At 41.3% G+C, this 20,033-nt stretch overlaps 1 protein-coding gene across 1 annotated transcript in view; it reads left to right on the top strand.

Annotated features, from left to right (window-relative positions):
- Window positions 1-14,493, top strand: part of GNB1L (G protein subunit beta 1 like) — a 30,919-nt gene extending 16,426 nt beyond the window's left edge. Inside the window, exons 4-7 of the mRNA XM_077787167.1 lie at window positions 255-417; window positions 4,112-4,210; window positions 8,925-9,140; window positions 13,771-14,493. Coding sequence (XP_077643293.1) covers window positions 255-417; window positions 4,112-4,210; window positions 8,925-9,140; window positions 13,771-14,037 — 745 coding nt within the window. The 3' untranslated portion in view covers window positions 14,038-14,493. The remainder of the gene's footprint in view (window positions 1-254; window positions 418-4,111; window positions 4,211-8,924; window positions 9,141-13,770) is intronic.
- The last annotated feature ends 5,540 nt before the right edge of the window (window positions 14,494-20,033 follow it).

Below are 20,033 nucleotides of genomic sequence, written 5' to 3'. Positions count from 1 at the left end.
TGACTGGCTCCCAAGCCTCTCCCCTCCCAGGGACAATTGAACCTCTTGGCCAGTTCCACAGTTGGCAGAAAGGTGGTGGTCTCGGGGACACTGAACTCCCCCCATTTCATAAAATACCCAATTAACGCCCCCACAGAAGCTGTTTGAAGCTTGCTCCTTTACTGTGTGTTCAAGACCCAGTTCAAGTTACTGCCCTGCAGGCAGCCAGGCTTCCTCAGACTGCAGCTCGTGGATAACTTGTTTCACTGTAACAGTCAGGGGCGCGACCAGAGGATCTGCTTGTGGGATTTAGCAGAGGGACGGACTTCACTGACGGATTCTGTCTTCACGGAGCATGTGGGATTCTGCAGATGCTCTCTGTTAAAGGTGGCGCAGGGACGCTGGCTAATAGCCATGGCAGCCAGAAGCCTGGAGGAGGTAGGAAGTGTCTCTTTCTCTGTGCTTGAGGTTGCTTTTGGTACTGAAAGGACGTCGTTCAGAAGGGGAAACATCAGTGCCACTGAATTCTCTGCTCAAGAGCAGGCAGCACAAGAAACCTTTGAGGGTTTTAATCACTAGTTTTATAGCCACAAGGATGACTGAATTATGTAACTCAGCTTTAATAACAAGGATACCACCCCAAGATTTATCTGGCATTTAAGTACTTGCAGCTGCTGCTGATCTTTACAGGCAAGAGTTTTGAAAACTCTTCTGGTGCTGCTGAATACTGGGAACAAGAGTCCTTCTGGGGAACTAATGGTCAGCAGGTCTGTCCTCAGACAGAGGAGCTTATATTCCATCTGAAGCTGAATCGGGCTTGGTGAGAAGAGGGAAGGTGCAGGTGATTTGTAATGCGATACGTGGTCTTTCACCTCAGGCTAATTCCTTACCTGGAACTGGGGCTGGAAATAGTTGAATTACCATTACCTGCCAGAGGTGTGCTCTGTGTGAGATAATTGCAGGGTCTGTTTCAGTTCCTGCTGGGTAAGTCCACATCTAATGCCACTATCGCAGCACTCTGACTGACAGCTTTGTTGGCAATGTCCACTTTTGCTTTGTAAGAAATTAGAGGTTTGTTTTTTACAATGGACTGTTTGAGGATATCACACAAAAACAATACTAAATACTTGACATCAAAATACCAAAATTATGAAAGAAGAAAAAAGTGGCATAAATATGAAATGAAGTATTGTAGCTAAGTGCAAATTGCTGATGAACATAAAAGTTCACATTCTTTTCTGGACTATACGTTGTGTATCTTGAAACTGAAATTTGCATATTTTACACATGAAGTAATAAGTGCCTGTATTACAAGAAAATGTGATCTTTTTATTATACAGAAGTTTAGCACATATTTAAGTATTTTGTTGACTCACAGTCAGAATGTTCACCCTTTTACAAAACTAGATATGCCTGTGGACACATACACTGCATCAGTAAATACAACCATTCTAAGTCCCATACCTTGTTCTGATCAAACAAAGAACTCCCCCCATCTTAAAGCAGTACTCAATAATACTTAAGTTAAACAAAATTGACAAGTGCATTCTCATGTCAGCAGGAGAAGTCCTGGTAATGAAGTATTAAATAATCAACTGACCCAAATAGAAGACATTTACCTCGGTGTTGCTTACAACTCATCTCTGTTTTGTTCTCATTTGTTTGCTTGGGCCCTGCAAGAGAAGAATGATTTGCAATCTCCTGAGGTAGAAGAGTTTCACTCTGTGTGAACCTTTGCATTAGAACTGTGTCATGTTTCAATAAGTTCACATAAGCTCCCATAATATATAGTGCTTCCAAACAGACAGCACTGTGTGAGACACAGTACATTTGCAGCTTATGATTAAAATTAAGACTTAATAAGTGTTTATGCTTGGCTGGTGTCCAAAAAAAGACTAATTTTGTCTTAAAGGAGGTTCAGTCCATAAATAATGAGATCTGAACAGGCATTTATTTGTTCATGATTGCATTTAAATCACCAATTATGAGTTACATGCACTTTTCTTGCCAATTTGCCAGAAACATGGTAAAAGCTTTATTAATGTGAAAAAGAGAAAGGGTGTGTTTCCTTGTGGCCAGTTTTAGCCACCCAGGAACACTATTAACCTCAGGCAAAGGCAAATCTTTCTCCTATTAAGCAAAACCAGTATAAACACGGAACTTCAAGTTTTAGGTTACAGTTGTCAAAATATGTGAAATAGTATTTATTTCTAAGGCTCAGTTGCCTTTAATGCAGACAGTCTCTGGAGCTGTCAATCCGGCTCAGGCAGCAGGTCATGCCTGCCTGCCTTCTGCACAAAGCTTTTCTCATTGTTTTTCTTTGGCCTCTGCAAGCCCAACTGTAGCCTTGTACTAGTTCATCTGTTTTTAGTCAAGGTAAAGCAAAGAAGGTTTGTTTTTTTTCTTTTAACCTGCAGAAGTGCATTTATCACAGCACACTTACCCTTCTTTATTACATAAAAGTTGCAGTTTTGGTCTTGCCTAGGAGGCAATGCCCTTTGGAGAGACAGTGATGAAAGAGGCAAGATGAGGGCAGGTCATCTTCATATTTATAGCCCATTTCCTGCCACAGCTAACTTGGTCATTATGTTGCTAGCAAGAAAGTTGACAAGAGAAAAGCATCTTTTGTTAAGAGTGAAGCTCCAAAGAACCAGAATTCCCAGATGATCAAACTTTGGTCTGTTCCCAGGTTTGGTGTGCAGACTAGATGGCTTTTGGCTGTAGTCACTCTTCCTCAAATCTGGAAAACAGTTTCCTGCTCTATTGCTCAGTGGCTTTTGAAAGTGTTCTGTATGTTATGTATAGAACACTGTACTTGCAGTCTTACAGTGCAGCTGGCTTTTGGCAGGCTGGCTGACAGCCTCTAGAAATAGGAAGATGTTCTGGCAAGCTTTGAACTAAAGGTATGGGATTAGAAAGCCATCACAGCTGCCGTGGTCTTGATTGATGGTTCCCAGAGGAGCCATATTTGTGTAATACCTCATCTCAGATGCTTAAGGAAATTCGCACAACTGGGGCTGTCCAACAGCGCTGTTGGGCTCTTGCACATTTCTGGAAGAGCCTAGAGTGGCTGGTGATGCTGGATTTATCAAATGTTTCAAGTAGTTTAATTTTACCACATAATGCAGACCATTGTTTATTTAATTAGAAGAAAAGATCACCTTGGTGATAAAGTGCGCATGTGAGAAACAGCAACTTTCCTGGTAGCAGGTTTTCAATACCCAAGAGTTTCTGTTTCTCCAGAGTTCCAGGCTTGAGAATGAGCCCAGAACTGAGGCACTGCCATGTCAGTCAAGAGTCTCAAAATCTTCCAGTACCAAATTAAAAAGGCAGATTCCCGTGATCTTGCCTGCCATCATCCTGAGGTGGAAATGAGCTACTTCCTTGGCAGAGGAACAACTTGCCCAATGTTTTTTTAAAAAAAAAAAAAACACAAACCAGGTCCATGATTCATTACCATCAGAGCAAGCAACAATGGATGCTGCTCTGTAGAGAGAACAGGTGTTTAACACAGCATTTTCTGACCCTGCTTTAGACAGGGTCAGACAACATTGTGCTAAGAATACCTGTGTGCAGACACTGCTGCAGCCGGCCTTGGCCAGTAATTGTGGGGCTACAATTTGTTAGTGCAGTCAGCAGTGAATAAAAGATCCCCTTTGCCTGTATACACTGCCTGTATTTCCATGCAAGCTCTGCTGTGCTACCACAGCAGCACAGAGGGGAGAATGCAAGTGTTCACAGGTGAATACAGCCAAAAAATTAGCAACAAAGCTGGTAAAAGGGGAAAGAAAGCAGGGGGTTGTGTTCAGATTAAGTAGTCTGCAGTATTATCTATTGTGTGCACAATGTCATCCACTGTTTGAAAAGAAAGCTATAATTAAATAGAAGAGTAGAAGAAAAGGATGTGTTCACTGTAGCAGATTTCTCTAGTCTTTCCTAAAACAATGCACTTCTTTAGCTAGCTGTTGATTCCCCTTACAACTCCAACTTAGCATGCATTCCTCCGTTTCCTCCAGACAGTTTTTACTGGAAGAGCCTATACTAACTTTAATCACCTTAAAAGACTTGTTTTTTTAACAGCAGAATTTTGACCTGGAGCCTGACCAATTCCTCTTTGTTTTCCTGATGTCAGGTTCAGATTTTGGAGCTGCCATCCAAGACGTCAGTCTGTACCTTGAAACCAGAGGTGGGTGCCAAGCTGGGCATGCCCATGTGTCTGAAGTTATGGCAGGTAAGGCAAGAGCGCCTGCTAATTGTGAAATGTTTTCCCTGTGATTCATTTTATATGAAGTACATGAATCTTTCTTCACTTGGATTTTGATTTATAATCAAACCAATCAAGTAATTATACTATTAAAGGGGGGAAAGATTTGTGAACATCCTTAATGTAACTTTCAGAGCTTTCCAAGCTTTAATGGAAGATTTGCAAATGCTCAAGGAAAGCTTTGTATCCTTAGGATAGATACAGTTTTTGCATCAGTCAAGAGGAAAATGAGTGACTTACCAAAGCCAGTGGTTTGATATGGTTTCTCACTGCATTAAGACTGATGAGAAATGTTTGGGTGGCTTGAAAACAGTGGTTTTAATGGCAGATTCCATTCACTTCAGTGCCCTCAGGATGAGGAAACACTCTGTACATTTCTGTTTGAGATACACAACGGGAACAAAATATTTATGGTGGTACTGACTACAAGCAAAAAGGTAAATTAGAGAAGTTAGTGAAAAAAACCCACATTTGCAAAATGTTTAGCAAATTATGTTTATGGGTTGCCAACAGTGAACACTAGTAATACAAAAAGGTGGCAGTAGAGGGAGGAAGGAGTTCAGGTGATTGGCTTGAAACCTCCAGAGAACTGGTGGCAAAGCTGATTCCCCCATGTGACCCCCCTGACAACACACTGCTACAGGTCTACAGGATCAGCTGAGCTGATGCCAGGGTTGTAATTCCTGCAGGCTCATTGGAACATTTGTGTTGGTTTTGGTTGAAAATATTATCTAAGTGAGGCCTCAGTGTGTTCACCCAAGATCCTGAACAGACTGATAGCGAGAGAAATTCAGTTGCTGACTTCAGACAAAAGCCAAGAGAGGCCACAGTTGAAGTTCCAAGCTGTAATTAAAAGTTAGGGGAAAAAAAAAGAGGAAATTAAATAGGCTGATTAGGTTTTTGTTAAACAAAGTTTCTCCTAAAAATGCAATCAGTGTTCAGTGCTTGATGAAATGAATGGGTCTTTCTGTCTCCTTGACATTTTTTAATAAGATGATGATAACTGTGGAAATGTTCGGTGTTGAAAATTTTTCTTGCCTGTATAAGAAGTCCTCTGTCTTGCCCTATTTTCTGCATGCATTAATATTGATATTCCTCTAGGAAGCAGAGCAGGTGCAGAGTCTTAATTTTATATAGTTTTTGATTTTGCTGCCAGTGGGGATAAAGCAGAGGAGTGGGAACTGGGAGAGGTAAATTGTTCCATTCAAATTCTGACTTTGAGAACTCACCATAACTTCCTAGACTGCACCAGGCAAGTCTAGATAATCTCTTAGAGTCTCACTGCTGTATTTGCTCTTTTACAAATGTGTGCAACTTGGTTTAAAGTCACGAGGAAGAGGGTACCCTTAGGGAAATAACTGCATGTGGTGTACCAGGGTGATGCTCTGCATTCTGTTCTGTGGTTGCATTGGAAGTGGCTCTCTGAGTAACCTGTAACCATAAACCAGAGAACACGAGCTCACCCAGCTGCACCCCTTCCTGAACAGAGGCCCTCCAGGATTTCTTTGCCCACAGCTGTGTTGGGCAATACAGACATACCCAGGAGATGAGCACTCCCAGCCCAGCACTCAGGGGTTGCCTAAGAGACTATTTGATCTTGCTTATGGCACAGTAAATTAACAAGTTGAAACAGAGGCTGACAGGGAGAGCCCCATAAAGGTCTGAAGGAAGAGTGCTGGGGGTGGTTGGCCAATGAGAGTTTGGGGGCTGCAGCCAGATGCCTTCATATTTTTCTGCAATTCAGGTAAACAACAAACCTCCCCAGCAGCAGAATGAGAAACTTTACTATAGAGCAGAAAGCAACTGAGCTTACGCTTGTAGATTAAGCCTCACTAGCTTCTCCTCAGCAGTCAAAAAGCTTGCAGCTATTTATTTTGTTGTTTTGAGCAGTTTCCCCCTTATTTTTCTAGGTTTGTCCTTAAAATATTAGTTCAATCACTTTCTTTTGAAGATTCATGTTCTTAAATACATCGTCTCAGTTTCACACCTTCCTGTTATTACTAATTGGGTGGAGTAGGATTTGTAGGAGTGAGAATAGTCTTCCCTTAAATTTTTTGCACTCCTTGGGGAAGGCATCATATTGCATAATGGTGCAAACAAAATAATTCAACAAGAATAATACATGTCAAAACTGGAAATGCCGAGTTATTACTTTATATAAACTATTGCAATTATTCCTGTTGAGTTGACAGCAGATCACCTTTTCTTCCTTCCTTGACAGTTATCCAAATGCAACAACAAAATGTTCTGCTTAGGAAGAGCAATGATTTATAATTTAATTTTTCTACTGACACAGAACATGAATGGTGAGACTTCTCTCCAGCAGTGTCTGTTATTGGGAATTGAAATAAATAGGCCGTTGTGAAGCACTGCTTGGTGAGTCCAGGCTCAGACCAAGAGCTCCACTGATCTTTCAATAACTTTTATTGTTTTAGTTCATGTACCTATTGAAATATTACACTTCATATGGTTAGGAAAGTCAGGAAGAAGTAGTGTGGGAGACCTATATTTCATAGTAAACCGTATTTGGATTTTAAAACACCAATTTGAGATCTCACTTGCAAATTACTGTTTTTCAAATCTATCCCTACAACACAAAAAAATAAAGGGTTTTGCTTGGCATTCCCGAAATTCTGGGCACTCACCTGTCTCTGCCATCTGCATAAGGCTGAGGAGCTCCCGTGGAAGCCACCATCCCGCTTGGGGCAGGGAGAGCAGCCGACGTGTTTCACTGCCTGATGACAGCTACAACTTCTGTGAAACCCCAGCTCTCAGGGAGTCTTGTGCTCACAGAAGAGCAGCACAAATAACTGTGGGGTTTTTCGTGCTTAAATTGGGCACTTTCTTTAAACTTAAAAGTACTATTAAATATTTTGTTTTGCCTTGAAAATTTTACCCTTTTTTAAATACAAATAAAATCTGGAATACTAATTTTATTCAGATTTTTTTAAAACATTTTTGATATCTGGTATCCAAAACCAGATAATCCAAAATACCTGATGAGTTAACATTAATTCACATGTATCTGACGCAATGTATGAATCAAGGTATTAATTGTTCTGATATTATTTTAGCAAATCAAAATTTTGACAGAAAAATTGTTCATAATTCTGGGCACTGTGAGAAACCTGCTTTGTGGGCCTTTCTAGCCAGAGCATGCTCCCACCTTTTCAAAGGAAAAAGGATCTTAAAAAAAGGAAGGAGCTCCTCCAAGATCCCAGGTGTGGACAGACCATTCAGAAGGATGATGTAGGGGATTTCCTAAATTAACAAGGATTTCCCACTGGTTTCCTTCTTTTAAGGAGTAATGTTGTTCCCTGCTCATTGAGCTGTACTCCTCAAACACTTTTCTAGGCTAAGGCTGAGGAAGCACATGAGGCTGGTACTCAGCAGTTGTATTACTCAGACCACCCATCTCTTGTTAGTTTAACTTTCCCCAGAACACAGAATAACCAGTGGGAGAACAATCTGGACCATTAGTAGAGGCAGTGAGCCTTTGGCCACTACAGGTTTGTATCATGACGCTGACAGCTAGCGAGTTTGAACTCATTCAATAATATGATACTGGTGAAAATTAATTCTTTGTGCCCTTTATCTTAATTGAATACTGAGCAAACAAATCATGTAGGAGCAGACAGTGTTTGGAAAGATCTGAGTACCCTATTGGATACATTTCTTAGATGTGCCTGCATGAGGTGGTAATAATCCCAATGTCTATTTTGATATTTCTTCTCCTATTAAAGAAATAACTGGCATTAACAGATGCTGGTTTTTAGTTGCTTTTCATTAGGGATTTGCATCTTCACTCTTGTAACCAGGTACTGCTTACAGGATCATTCGTCTTTTGGCTGGAGCAATGATGAATATTTTCCTTAAGTGTGACATGTAATCCAGTAATGTTCCCTTCTTTGAGTTATTTCAGAGGCTTAAATAAATTAGGTGTCTGCCCAGGGTGCCCTGCCCTTTGGCCTGTGACATCATTAATCAAAATAGCTTTCAATTGGTTACAGTGGGACTGGGGCGCCCATTAACCCCTTGGTGACTGCCCCACCAGTTCCTGCTGGGAGGTTCAGTGTTCACCTTCAAGCACTGTGGGGTACTTGGGCAGGCAATCCCTCCGTGCAGCCCTACACCTGGCAGTGTGGAACTGGAATCCCTGAGCCTGGCACCTCTCAATGCCCACACAGGCTTGTATTGCTTGAGAGTAACTCTCAGCTGCTCTGTGGAATTTTTTCTATAAAGTGCAAACAAAGTTCAGACCATGAAGTAAAGCTCCTGAAAATTTCAGTCAGGCTCTTTTCAGTTGTTATAGAGGGCAATCGTTTGGATTTTCAGAAAGAATATATACATATATATATATATATATATGTGTGTGTGTGTGTGTGTGTGTGTGTGTGTATGTGTGTATATATATGTATGTATGTGTATGTTAAATATGTATAATATATATAAAATTTAGAATTTGATATGTAGATGTTTAAGTGCGTATTACCTAGTAATAATTTATGTAAGTGGATGGAATATCAAAATTTGACATTCAGGTATCTAAGCTTCTTTTCACTTCTACATCATTCAGCATTTTAATTTATTCTCTTGGTGCTTGGACTAAAACCTACACTGGGATGGTAATTTTTTTAACAGATTATTTACTTCTCAAACAATTTTATTTTTCCTTAATCAGCTCAGCTGTGGTTCACAACCTGTGCTTCTGGCTGGCTATGAAGATGGATCAGTTGTCCTATGGAATGTGCCAATGGGAAAAGCGTTGAGCCGACTCATTTGCCACCAGGAGCCAGTGATGAGCCTTGACTTTGACTCGGAGAAGGCCAAGGGGATCTCAGGCTCATCTGAAAAGGTGCTTAGCATCTGGAGCCTCAATGAGCAACAGAACCTCCAGGTCAGGATCACTGGCCCTCTAGTGTCATTTATCCCACTTTGCACTAACAGTTTGATAGACTAAAAAAATATTTAGTCATGAAGAGGAGTTGTTGCAGATCTCTAGCTAATTAATCACAGACTGGTTAGAATGTCTGTGCTATGTGACTAGACTTAGCAAAAGATGGTGAGGATTTAAAAAAAAAAGGAAAAACACTCTCTCACATGTTTCTGGTTTTACCAAAGTTGCAACAGTCACACAGGCCTAGCATTATTCAAGCCATTGCCTCTGTATCTTCATTTATCACATTTGTAGTATCCAGCTCTCGGAATGTCCTAAACATTATAAATGAGTTATAAAAATGAGAAACAAAGGATTGCTTTTCCAAAGGTTCTGCTTGAATGGCTATAGCAAGCTTTCCACTGTGGGAAAGACAGAAGTATTCCATTAAGCACTTCACAAACAGAAAGAGTAGGAGTAGCCCAGCTAGCACCAAGAGGACATGAGGTTTAGGCGCCCAGCTTCATTTGGCACCTACAGGGCCCAGCCAGAGACACAAAGTCAGGCAATTGGCTCTCCCAGTTCATGTCTGAGCTGTGGTACTCTGAATGGCTGGGTTAGAAGGAGGGTGTGTAATCCCCAGCTCGAGCTGTGCTAGGGAATGGCCATAAATACTGCTTTCATCTAGACAACTTTAGCAAGTGTTCCAACAGTGCCAAGGCAGTAAGCACGACCTGGAAATGTAGGTGTAGAAATAAAGTGAAGAAAAGGCTCATGAAAATTAAAACAGCCCCATGCATAGTCTCTCCACTGCTGGGTGCTTTAACCTTTTTAAAGTGGCAGTTGTCCCATGGAGAGGGCCTGAATCAGCCCCTGTGTGCCCATGTCATCCTTGAGGAGAATCTGTCGGATACACCAGTTCAAGGGAGAACAATAGTTGCTGTTCCACCTTGCAGCTTTTATGGAGGTTTTTTTTACAGCAAGTGAATGCTGTTTTCTGAATGGTGCTACAGGAAGAAAAGCACATGCTGGGACATCCAGTGGTAACCCATCACCTGGAGGACACTGTAAAGGTGTGGAATCTGTGAGGCATCACCACAGCGCCTGCATTTCTGGGGTGGCAGGGCAAACACATCCAATCCCAGTGAAGTTTGGAGGAGATGGCACTCATTGAGGAGGCAGCTGAACCTTAATACACAGTGCAACACGACGTGAAAGAGGCACTCTGCACTCTGAACAAGTAGTGAAGGTGTCTGATACACAGTTGTCTTGGTTTGGGTTTGCTGGCTTTTTGGTCCTGTTTGCCCTCCCTTTGCCCAGCTTCCTCTGCTTGTCACCATCTGCACCGGGTGTCCTTAACTAAGGGAAGTGGAAGGAAGGTGAGCAATCCCAGTATGAAACTCAGTATTGAGACTCTTTCTCTAAGGTAAAGGTGGCAGAAATCTGACATCATGACAGGCTTCTTAAATTTTCAAATACTCTGGTGGTAAAGAGAAAGTTGTTCTTTCATATTAATTATAGCAACACTTTTTTCCTAAAATAAAAGCAAATACTGTTCTTTACAGCACATTTCACTTAGGAGCTAATGGTACACAGGACTACAGGTACAACTTGCAGGAGAAACAGTTGTTCACCTGAAATATTGCAAGTATTGTTTTCCACAAGGTATTCCCATTCCCAGGGAATGGAAGATTAGCTACACCTTCAGCACCTCACACTGAGAGATAGAAGGTTGCCTCAGAAGAAATTCAAATGCCAAGTATTATAAGCTACAAGCAATATTCCTGTTCTTCATGGGAGCATGAATGCCCTAAAAAAAAGCATCTTTCATATGAGCACTATGAGATTGTCAAAGACATAGATTAAGTTTTTTTCCACTATTGCATTAATAATATAAACCAGATGGGGATTTTTTTCCCTGACATTCCTGGTACCTGAGGTAATGGTAGATGTTGGAAAGCCACTCAGTGGCACATTATTTTTATTCAAAAAGGTTTTAATAAGTAACCATGGTGCACAGATATCTGCCGTTGGAGGGGGAATGATGCAATGATGGTACTGCAGCTCTGTTTTAAGTGGCAATGTTCCAGTGTGTCAATGAATAGATGATGAAGGTAACTGCAGTTTATTGCTATGAGGAAAGTTTGTATTGTCTCCTACAGGAAAGTTGCTGAATTCATCACTGTCAGCAAATGATGAGATTGGTTATGAGCTTTCTGATTTGGATGAGATAGTGTAATTATGTGATGATGTTTGTGGTAGATGTAGGAGGTAAACAGCTTCTGCAGGTGAATAAACAAAGCAGAACTAAGAAATCTGATAACCATAGAAACTTCTCTTTATATGACAAGAGAAAAAAATTCTGTAAGCTGTAATGTAAGTTTTGTTTAGTTGCTGAGGCATTTCCCCCAAATGCTGAGGCTTAGTCTGCTGCTATTTTGGTTATTTTCCTAATAAGCAGAGGGCTTAAAGACATGTTTTGGCTGTAGATGCAAGTGTCCTTGGTTGTGACTGGCTGAAATTAGCTCACCTGTTTTTACCTCTTTGTTTTCTAAATTACAAGCTGGTTTTCTGGTTAGGAAATTATGTTGGTATTGGACTGCTGTAGTTAGTGACTTACTGTACTAAGTCCTGGGATGGCACAAATCCTGGCACTAGGATTACACCTGGCTGCATATACCTTGAGCAAGTTTTCTCCTTTGTGTTGCTTTTCCCTCTCACTCTTGTATTTGCAGATCACATACAAATGCCCACTGTTCCCTCATGTTCCACAGCCATTACAGGCTTCCTTTTCAAGCTGTAGCTTGCTGAGGAGATTCCATTTCTCCAGTGGCCCTTATTGTGCTGTATGGATCTTGCCGAGATAATTGACATTAATGATGGCAGCACCACGCCTGGGATTGCTTATAGCCATTAGCTAATAATCTCACTTACAGAGTAAGACCCATCCTACATTTGCCAGGCTGGTGATGTAAGGAATAAATCTTTCCCTTGCCAGGACATTTACGCCAACAAAAATGCCACTGAGGCCATGCTGCATTAGGCCTACCCTGGGGAGTTTGGAGCACATGTACTAACAAAAAGCACAAGTTTTACAGTAGCAGCCCCACCAAGAGGCCCCCATATAGCCTGCTATTTCTAATTAGGCTTGAGTAAAACTTGCTGTCCTCTGTTCTCAATTTGTCGTAGACACATTCTTCAGGTTGTCTTTGAAAAATAAAGGTATAGAGCATGTAAGAAGCATGTCAAATTTAATTCAACCTTTTGTCTTACCAAACTGCACAGCTCTTGCTGTTTGAGTAGGTAGCTGGGCAGTTCTTATATAGTTGAAAAATAATTGTGTATGGCTTTGTGCCTGTAAGGTTCCAAGATTTGTTCAGCTGCATCTGAAATCAACCTTGACCAACATTTCTGGAGTTTTCTACATCCAGTATAAAGGTTAAAATTATCTGCAGTAATATGTCTTTATAACCCTGCACTAGGTATGCAGTATGGAATGTCCTTGAAGGAGGAAAGCTCCTCAGGTGTGATGTACTTGTCAATCCCTTCCTGCCTCAGACAAACAGTAAACACGACCCAATGAATTAAAACAGGCACTGGATGATATTAAGCTTTGGTACAGGATAGCTACAGACTCGGGCTTAAGGAGACAGTGGCAGTAATGTGTTGTTTCCAATGGTACTTACAAATAACAGGTCAGGGCCAGCTTTATAAGCCAAAGGTGTTTTCCCCATTTTGAGAGAAGCTGAGCTGTTCCAATACACACACACACTTGTGTGCATATTCCACATGTGTTTCAGAGGCACACTGCTCACTCAGAAAAGGTAGCTGAGGTGAGAACAACAAAGGTGTGTTACTTTGAGCTTTGTGCTTCAAGAGAAACTTATGTCAGTGAAAACTCTTCAGGGGCTAAGTCCTGTGCAGCCCCAGTGCCTCCTGAAGGAAGCCAAATGTCTCCCAATTGAATTGTGCCCCTCTGTGCCCCCGCAGTCTCCAAAGAGTAACAAAAGGCTTCCAAGACTGAAATCAGTAACTTGGCTATAATCCCCTCCTTGGATTTGGTGTAAATAGAAGTCTCTTGGGAAGTAGTACTAGAAATACAGATTTCCTGACACTGTAACCCAATTCCTGGAAGCATTCCTTTCTCAAGACTGAGGTAAATACTAAAACAACTTATTGGAGATTTTGTAAGGGGTCACAGTAGTAGAGATTAGTAGCATGTAGCTTAAGCATCAACTCAGAAGGGTCTCAGCCTGGCAACATTGCAGAAGCAGGGAAAATATATTGCCTTAGCTCTGAACATTGCAGGTCATACAAGAATAGCTGAAGAAAAGGGCAAATCTGTACTCAAAACCTCGATTCAGAGCTTCACTTGTAATAGAATATATCTAGCTTTAAATGCAAAATAAACTAAAAGCATACAAGAGTTTGGTTTATTTTGTGAAAATTTCTCTGGAAATGGAAGGCTCAAGTTAAGGTGTTTTCTGTCTCTATCGTTCTCACCAAGCACCATCCACCACATGGTGAAAAGCTCCATGCTCCCTGTGTGACACTGGTGTGTTGGGTGGGCACAACACCTGCTAAAGTACCGAAAGATTCCTTTTTCTTCTGTTTCGAACAACTAGAGCTCATTTGTAACTTTTTCACAAAGGTTTACAAAACACACGAACTTGTCAACGCTGGCATATCTGATATCACCATCCGTCCAGACAAGAAGATTCTGGCAACAGCAGGGTGGGACCATCGCATCAGGATCTTTGGGTGGAAAAAGCTGAAGCCCTTAGCAGTGCTGGACTATCACACAGCAACCGTCCACTGCGTGTCCTTCTCGGATCACAGCAACCCCCGGGACAGACTGCTGGCAGCTGGCTCCAAAGATCAGCGCATCAGTGTCTGGTCCATATATGCTCAGACATGACACATCCTGCACTGCCATGGACTAGGAAAACAGGACTGGTGAAGCAATTCCTAGCACTGTAATTCAAATGTGCATCTGGGGAAGTAGTAGAATCTGTCTCCAGGCTGAAGTGAGAGTCCTAGGTTAATTCTTATGCTGCTTGTTTAAGCTGTAAGTTTTGTCTTCCATAGAGGAAAGTGGATTTTTAAAATTCATAACAAGCAGAACAAGGCCAGTCACAAAGAAAGACCAAAGTTGCTTTGGGTTCTGCTACAGGTTTTGCAACACCTTTCCTTTGGCAGGTTGCTGACATAACTTGTGCCAATATCTTTTGTAATAACGGACTGGAATCCCTCAAACTGCAGTGGGGGCAGAATATGTCTGTTTGTAAGTCATTTATGTATCTAAGAATCTAAATCAGTGTAAAACATCACTCTTTCTTGAAAATTTATACCCATTAAACCACCTCCAGTGGTTTCTCATTGTCAGTTACTTTTTCTTCCCCGTAACTGAAAGGCTATCAGAACACCCTTGATTTGTTCACACTTCTGTCAGTTCCTAACTTAAACCAACAGCCAGGAATGTGACTAGGGATGGCCTTCAGCATTTATGAATTTCATTATGTCTCCTGTCACCTCAAGCCTCACAATTAATCACAAGAAAGAAAGGAAAAAAATCTTCCCCAACATTGCACTGCAAAGCTGTGTAAAGCCTTTTACAGAGCCAGTGCTAAATCCTTTCCATAGACTGATGAGCTGAAGGATTTAAACTCGACAATCCAATTAGCACCCTTCTCCTTGGAGAGTCAGGGGTAAGTTTCAGCATGGAAAGTTGGGGATTCAGCTGCACAGCTCCCATTAATATTTAGGGGAATCACATGGGTAAATCCTTATCCACACAGTGCGAATGGTTCCATTAACTTGTCATCTCTGCAGTCATGGAAACTGAAATTCATTCATTAAGTTTTTTTGTTTGACTCACAAAGCAGCATTTGCCTTCTTCTAAAGTGTGTTAGACACACCCCAGTGTGCTAAGAGCCAGGGTACTGCTGTATTCCGTCACAAAGCTGCAGTGACAACTGTGTCCAGGCTGTGCACTGTTGATACTTTATTGGAAATAACTGTTTCTGCTCCATAGAGAGGTGGAAATCAAAGAAAAAGAAACCAAAAGTGAACAGCAACATCAAAGACTTTGAAAATTATTTTAGGGAAAACACACATGCAAATTAAGGTTTGCGTCTGTTGTCCAGCTGTGCCTTGCAGACAGAGAATATTGCTGGACTGAAAGCCTTAAGCACCCAGCCTGATGCTCTTTACATTAAAACACAGAACCAGGATACTGTTGCCAGGCTTTTCTAAATAAAATGTGGCCTTACACATTATTTAAAGTGTGGTGACACTTTAAATAATGCATTTCTTTGATTATTTCTTTACTATTCAGTAGCTGCATGGAGGATCACATTGCAGTTGAAAGTTAAAGCCTAATTTTGTGTGATCCCGAGTCAAGGGGAGGTGGTGGTGTTCATTACATCTACCAGACAGAGTTGCACGTCTCCACCCGTCATCCACGTCCCACACAGAAGAGGAGCTGCCCCCACTCTACAGGCAGCTCCAGCCTCAGCCTTTTGGAATGACATCCAGTCACCCTCCACAAACCTGCTGCTGCAAGAAACCTTTTCTTTTGGTCTTTTTCCCCTTTCTCAAAATACATCAGAATCGACACAAACAATGAAATAAAGAAATGGAGAATGTGTTGTTGCACGAGGTCCAGGGGCCTGTCCTAGGAAGTTTGCACAGAGATTTCCTCTTGCCTGTGCTGTCTGGTACAACATCACACATGTGGCCCAGAGGGTACCAGCATTCCTCCTCCATGGCAGCAAACAGCAGCCTGCACTTCCACAGAACTGAACTGTAGGTTTAATAGCAGGAAAGGAAATCCAGGGCTCACCCATCCTGGGCAAATGGTTACTGTAAGAAACAATTTTTGATGCAAATACTCTGGCACCCCTCTGGAAAGAAGGATTAATGCTTTATTAAGAGCATTATTAGATCAGAGGCTGAAAGTTAGGAATTCTTGAGTATATTTTCTCTGAAAATTGCCATTTCCTGTCAACATCTGTAGCTAAAGTAATTATGGAGACTCATAAGGGATGTTTAGATTTACGAATAGGGCTTTTGGAAGATACTCTAAAGATTACTGGGTGCTTTCATCTAACTTATTACCTTTTGCTGGGAGTTGAATATTTATGTTTGTCAGATGAGGTAGATTTAAAAAGAAACTTGTCATGCAAGTAAAAATTGAAAATGAGGACATGAACTGTATCTCAGACACACAGGTGAGAGCTTCATCAGCTTCAGGACGAAGGACATAGGCTGCAGGGCTGCTTGCAGGAACACACTCATCCAAGGCACTATCCATGCCATACTTTTTCACAATACACTTATTTAACGCTTAATATCACTACTAATTTTATTTAAACACACAGAAAACAGATTTTTTTTTCACATTTTAGTTTCCTTGAAATGAGCGACCAGACTACACTAGTTTGATTTAGAGTTGAGCCTAAATGCCATAGTTTGATTGTGAATTAGAGTCTTCTAACAGTTTATTTGCCTAAGAAACTAACCTGGACTTCCCCAAAGAAGAATGGTTTCCAATAGGAAAGACAGTCTGTATCAGTATAGGCTGTAAAACACAATTGTCTGATTATAACTGTAACCGTGAAATACAGATTGCTGATTGCATCTAAGAAATTAACATTTTTTAAATTAAAAGAAAATAAAATTACAGTTGTGCCATAAGCATGGTTGTCACTGAAGATTTCCACTGACTTGCTAGCAGAAGGTTGTGAGCAAAGAGCCACCTTAAGGTGCTGGAGTTAGCTCTGAAATCTCACCTGCCAGAAAGGAACAGGGCTAGCCTGTACCTGGCCTGGAGGATTCAGGAGTGAAGGTGATGACAGCTAAATTATTACAAAAGGCTTCCTCCTAAGAATCAAAGAATCACCGTCTTTGGCACCATGAGAGGGAAGAAAGCAACGAGCATTCATAAAATAAATCCCAAACACCAGCATTTGTGCAGCAATTACATGGAATATTTATCACCACTGGAATGAATGGGATCTCTGACCCTCTAACATTATTTGCAAATTAATCCATTAGTTACAACTCCTTTCTCTTTTCAGTGCATGAGCCATAAAACACTGCAGTCCTTAATGTAGATGAGCAAGGAAAGAGGAGATTGTGTTTGTAGTAATGAGTGAAAAGGAAGTAAGCTGGGGACATGCAATAAGACAGTTGTTAAATTTAGTCCTTCAGAATGCAATTGCTACAGGAAGCCAAAAAATTACTCTGCAGCTTGACTTGGACTGTTGAAAAAGTTTGAGTTTAAAAGAGCAGATTTTTATAGTTAAGCCAATACTGTCTTCTGGACTGCTTTTGTTTTTAGCATATTTAAGATGCATCTACAAAGCCAAGTTGCAAATTAATAAATCTTTCCTTTAATTCAGGCTGTCAAGAACAAAGATAGAACACTGACTACTGCAGGAGCCATGTTAGTGATGTAAACCAAAGGACTGGGGATTAAACAAGGATTACTGAGTGCTAAATCAATGTGTTTCCTTTTCTGGCTGTGTGTCTGTGGTGTGAAAGTGTGGATCATTACATAAAACATGGCACATGACTGCCTGGATTAATAGCACGCAATGTTATGGCAGCGCTGATTTTGATGTTTAAAGTTTGATGTTTAAGCATGACCATTGTGCTACCGGGAAAGTATCAGCCGTGACTAAGGAGAAAGGCAAGGGGGTTTCTGCTAATGTGTAATATTCTGAAATTCCCCCTACTATAGCTTTTCCAAGGAAACTTGGCTGTGTTTGTCTATATCCTACTCTTCTGGGGCATCCTGGAGGTTTCTTCTATAATGTGAAGGAAGCTATCCAGAATTAAGATCATAATGGGGGGAATGGGACAGACATGGCAATTCATGTAAGGATCTCACAGTATCAAATTAAATGAAAATTTAAGTTCTAATTATTAAAAAAATAAAAGTGAATAAAAAAGGCTGTTAAATTTATTTGAGATTACAGCTGTTTCCTTCTAGTTTTTAGTCTTGGTATATATAAGCTAGGGCAGCAAAAAACCATAGAAATCCTCAGATGCTTTCTGGACAGCAGTGGTCTCTTTTTCCAACCAGTGGCAGGATTGATTGATCCTGATTAGGTCCAGATCAGGAAATTAGCAAGCATGTTCAAATGCTAAGCCATTATTCTGCTTCATAGCTCTGGCATCTCACACATGCAAAAGTACATTTTCCAAGCCCCCATGGCACTGCTTGCTATAAACATGTTCTGACATAGGTAAGAAGGCAGTGGGTGCACTGGGCCTACAGAATAATTTTTAACATGACAGAGAATGTGGCGGTGGCACTTGTCCTGATGGTAATTTTAAAAATTGCTGATACAAAATCTTGGTGATTCATGAAAGCATTTTTTGTGTTCATGGAAAAGCATCTAGGCTGCTCTTAACATAACACTTAGAGTACGTATTTGTCTGTTCAGATTTTTTTGCCTCAGATATTTTGATGGCATGCAGACTTGGCATCCTGCTAAATAGAGACATTGAGTGTTTATAGTTTTATCTCTTGAGCTCATCTGGTTTGAAGTAGTTGACAACAAGGAGGAAAGGGAATAGAATGAAAGACTCACTTCATATTTGCTGAAATAAAAGAAATGTGCAAGGCAGTGCTCAAATAGAACCAGCCTGGGAGAAGGGCTGCCCCTTCCCACCCCTCCTCCGGCCTTTCCAGATGATGGCTTTGCCTGCAGCCCCTCCACTCTCATGCTGGTTCTTGCTGCCCATGTTGGAGCTCACGCCCCAGACAAAGGGCAGCTGAAGCAGCCAGGCCAGAGCACCGCGACAAGGGGAAGCGTTGCCTCCTGGAACAAGGAACAGGGGGAGCACGAAGCAAGTGGAGCAAAACACAAATGCCCATCATCCAAGCTAAAACCAGTGACAAAAGCAATAGTGCTAACACCTCACACCAAGGTGCCTCTCTAAGTTTTACATGTTGTTTATTCCATTTTTTACTTTTTTGCAATTTAAAGCCCAAGGACATCAGTCTGAGTCCCTGGAGCCCTGTGCAGTCACTCCTGTGAAGGCAGGCACTAAGCACAGCATTGGCACCTGAGGTGTCCTGCCCTGCCCACTGGCTGCCAGAAAGAGCGTCAGGGAGGAGGTTACACTGCAGGAAAACATTCCCTTTCCTTCTCCAGAGAGCACCAGGAGCTGTTCACAGAGGTGCAGGACCCGGGCTGGAGCGGATGTCAGGTCACTTGCTCTCACCATGCTCTCACAGAGGGGATGGACGCTGTCCTTCGGCAGCTCCAGCTGCACTGGGAGCAGGAGGGGGAAGCTGCTCTGCAGCCTGGCAGGATGTCACAACATGGAGCAGCAAGCCTTGAGAATGTCTAGGGCCTCTTCCATCTATGCTGCTCCATCTCCTTATAGAATTAGATCCTAAATGAAACTTTTCTGGCTCTTGTTCTTAATCACTTTATTACTAGTCCAAATTTATAATTTTAACCTAAATAGAAGTGAGTGATTTATTGTAATTATTTTGTATAGGCTGCTCTTAATAAACTTTTTTTTTTAAATCTGGAAAAACATTTAATTTCCCATATGGAAAGAACACATTTATCATACTTTCCTTGGATATACTTGGCCAACTATTGCACATATATGCAAAACATATGTGACAAATTCAAGGCTGAATTTCATAAAACAGAAATGCTGTGAAATGTGATATAATAAATATATTACACAGACATATGTGGCCAATTTATAAAACTATGGTATCTTTGGTAAATTTATAATAGGTCATTTCTATTAATGGGGAGAATGAGGGTGGGTTTTCTGGCATATGCAACACACAAAATGCCTTACACAGTCCTCCTGAAGGACAGTGGGCCTTTGCAGAGCCGACCTGTACATGTACATACATGTGGTATACGGGACACG

The sequence above is a fragment of the Lonchura striata genome, chromosome 18 (genome assembly GCF_046129695.1).
Source record: "Lonchura striata isolate bLonStr1 chromosome 18, bLonStr1.mat, whole genome shotgun sequence".
NCBI classification, from domain to species: domain Eukaryota; kingdom Metazoa; phylum Chordata; class Aves; order Passeriformes; family Estrildidae; genus Lonchura; species Lonchura striata.
The sequence above is the reverse complement of the archived record's forward strand: the minus strand, read 5'-3'. Positions and strand labels throughout refer to the sequence as shown.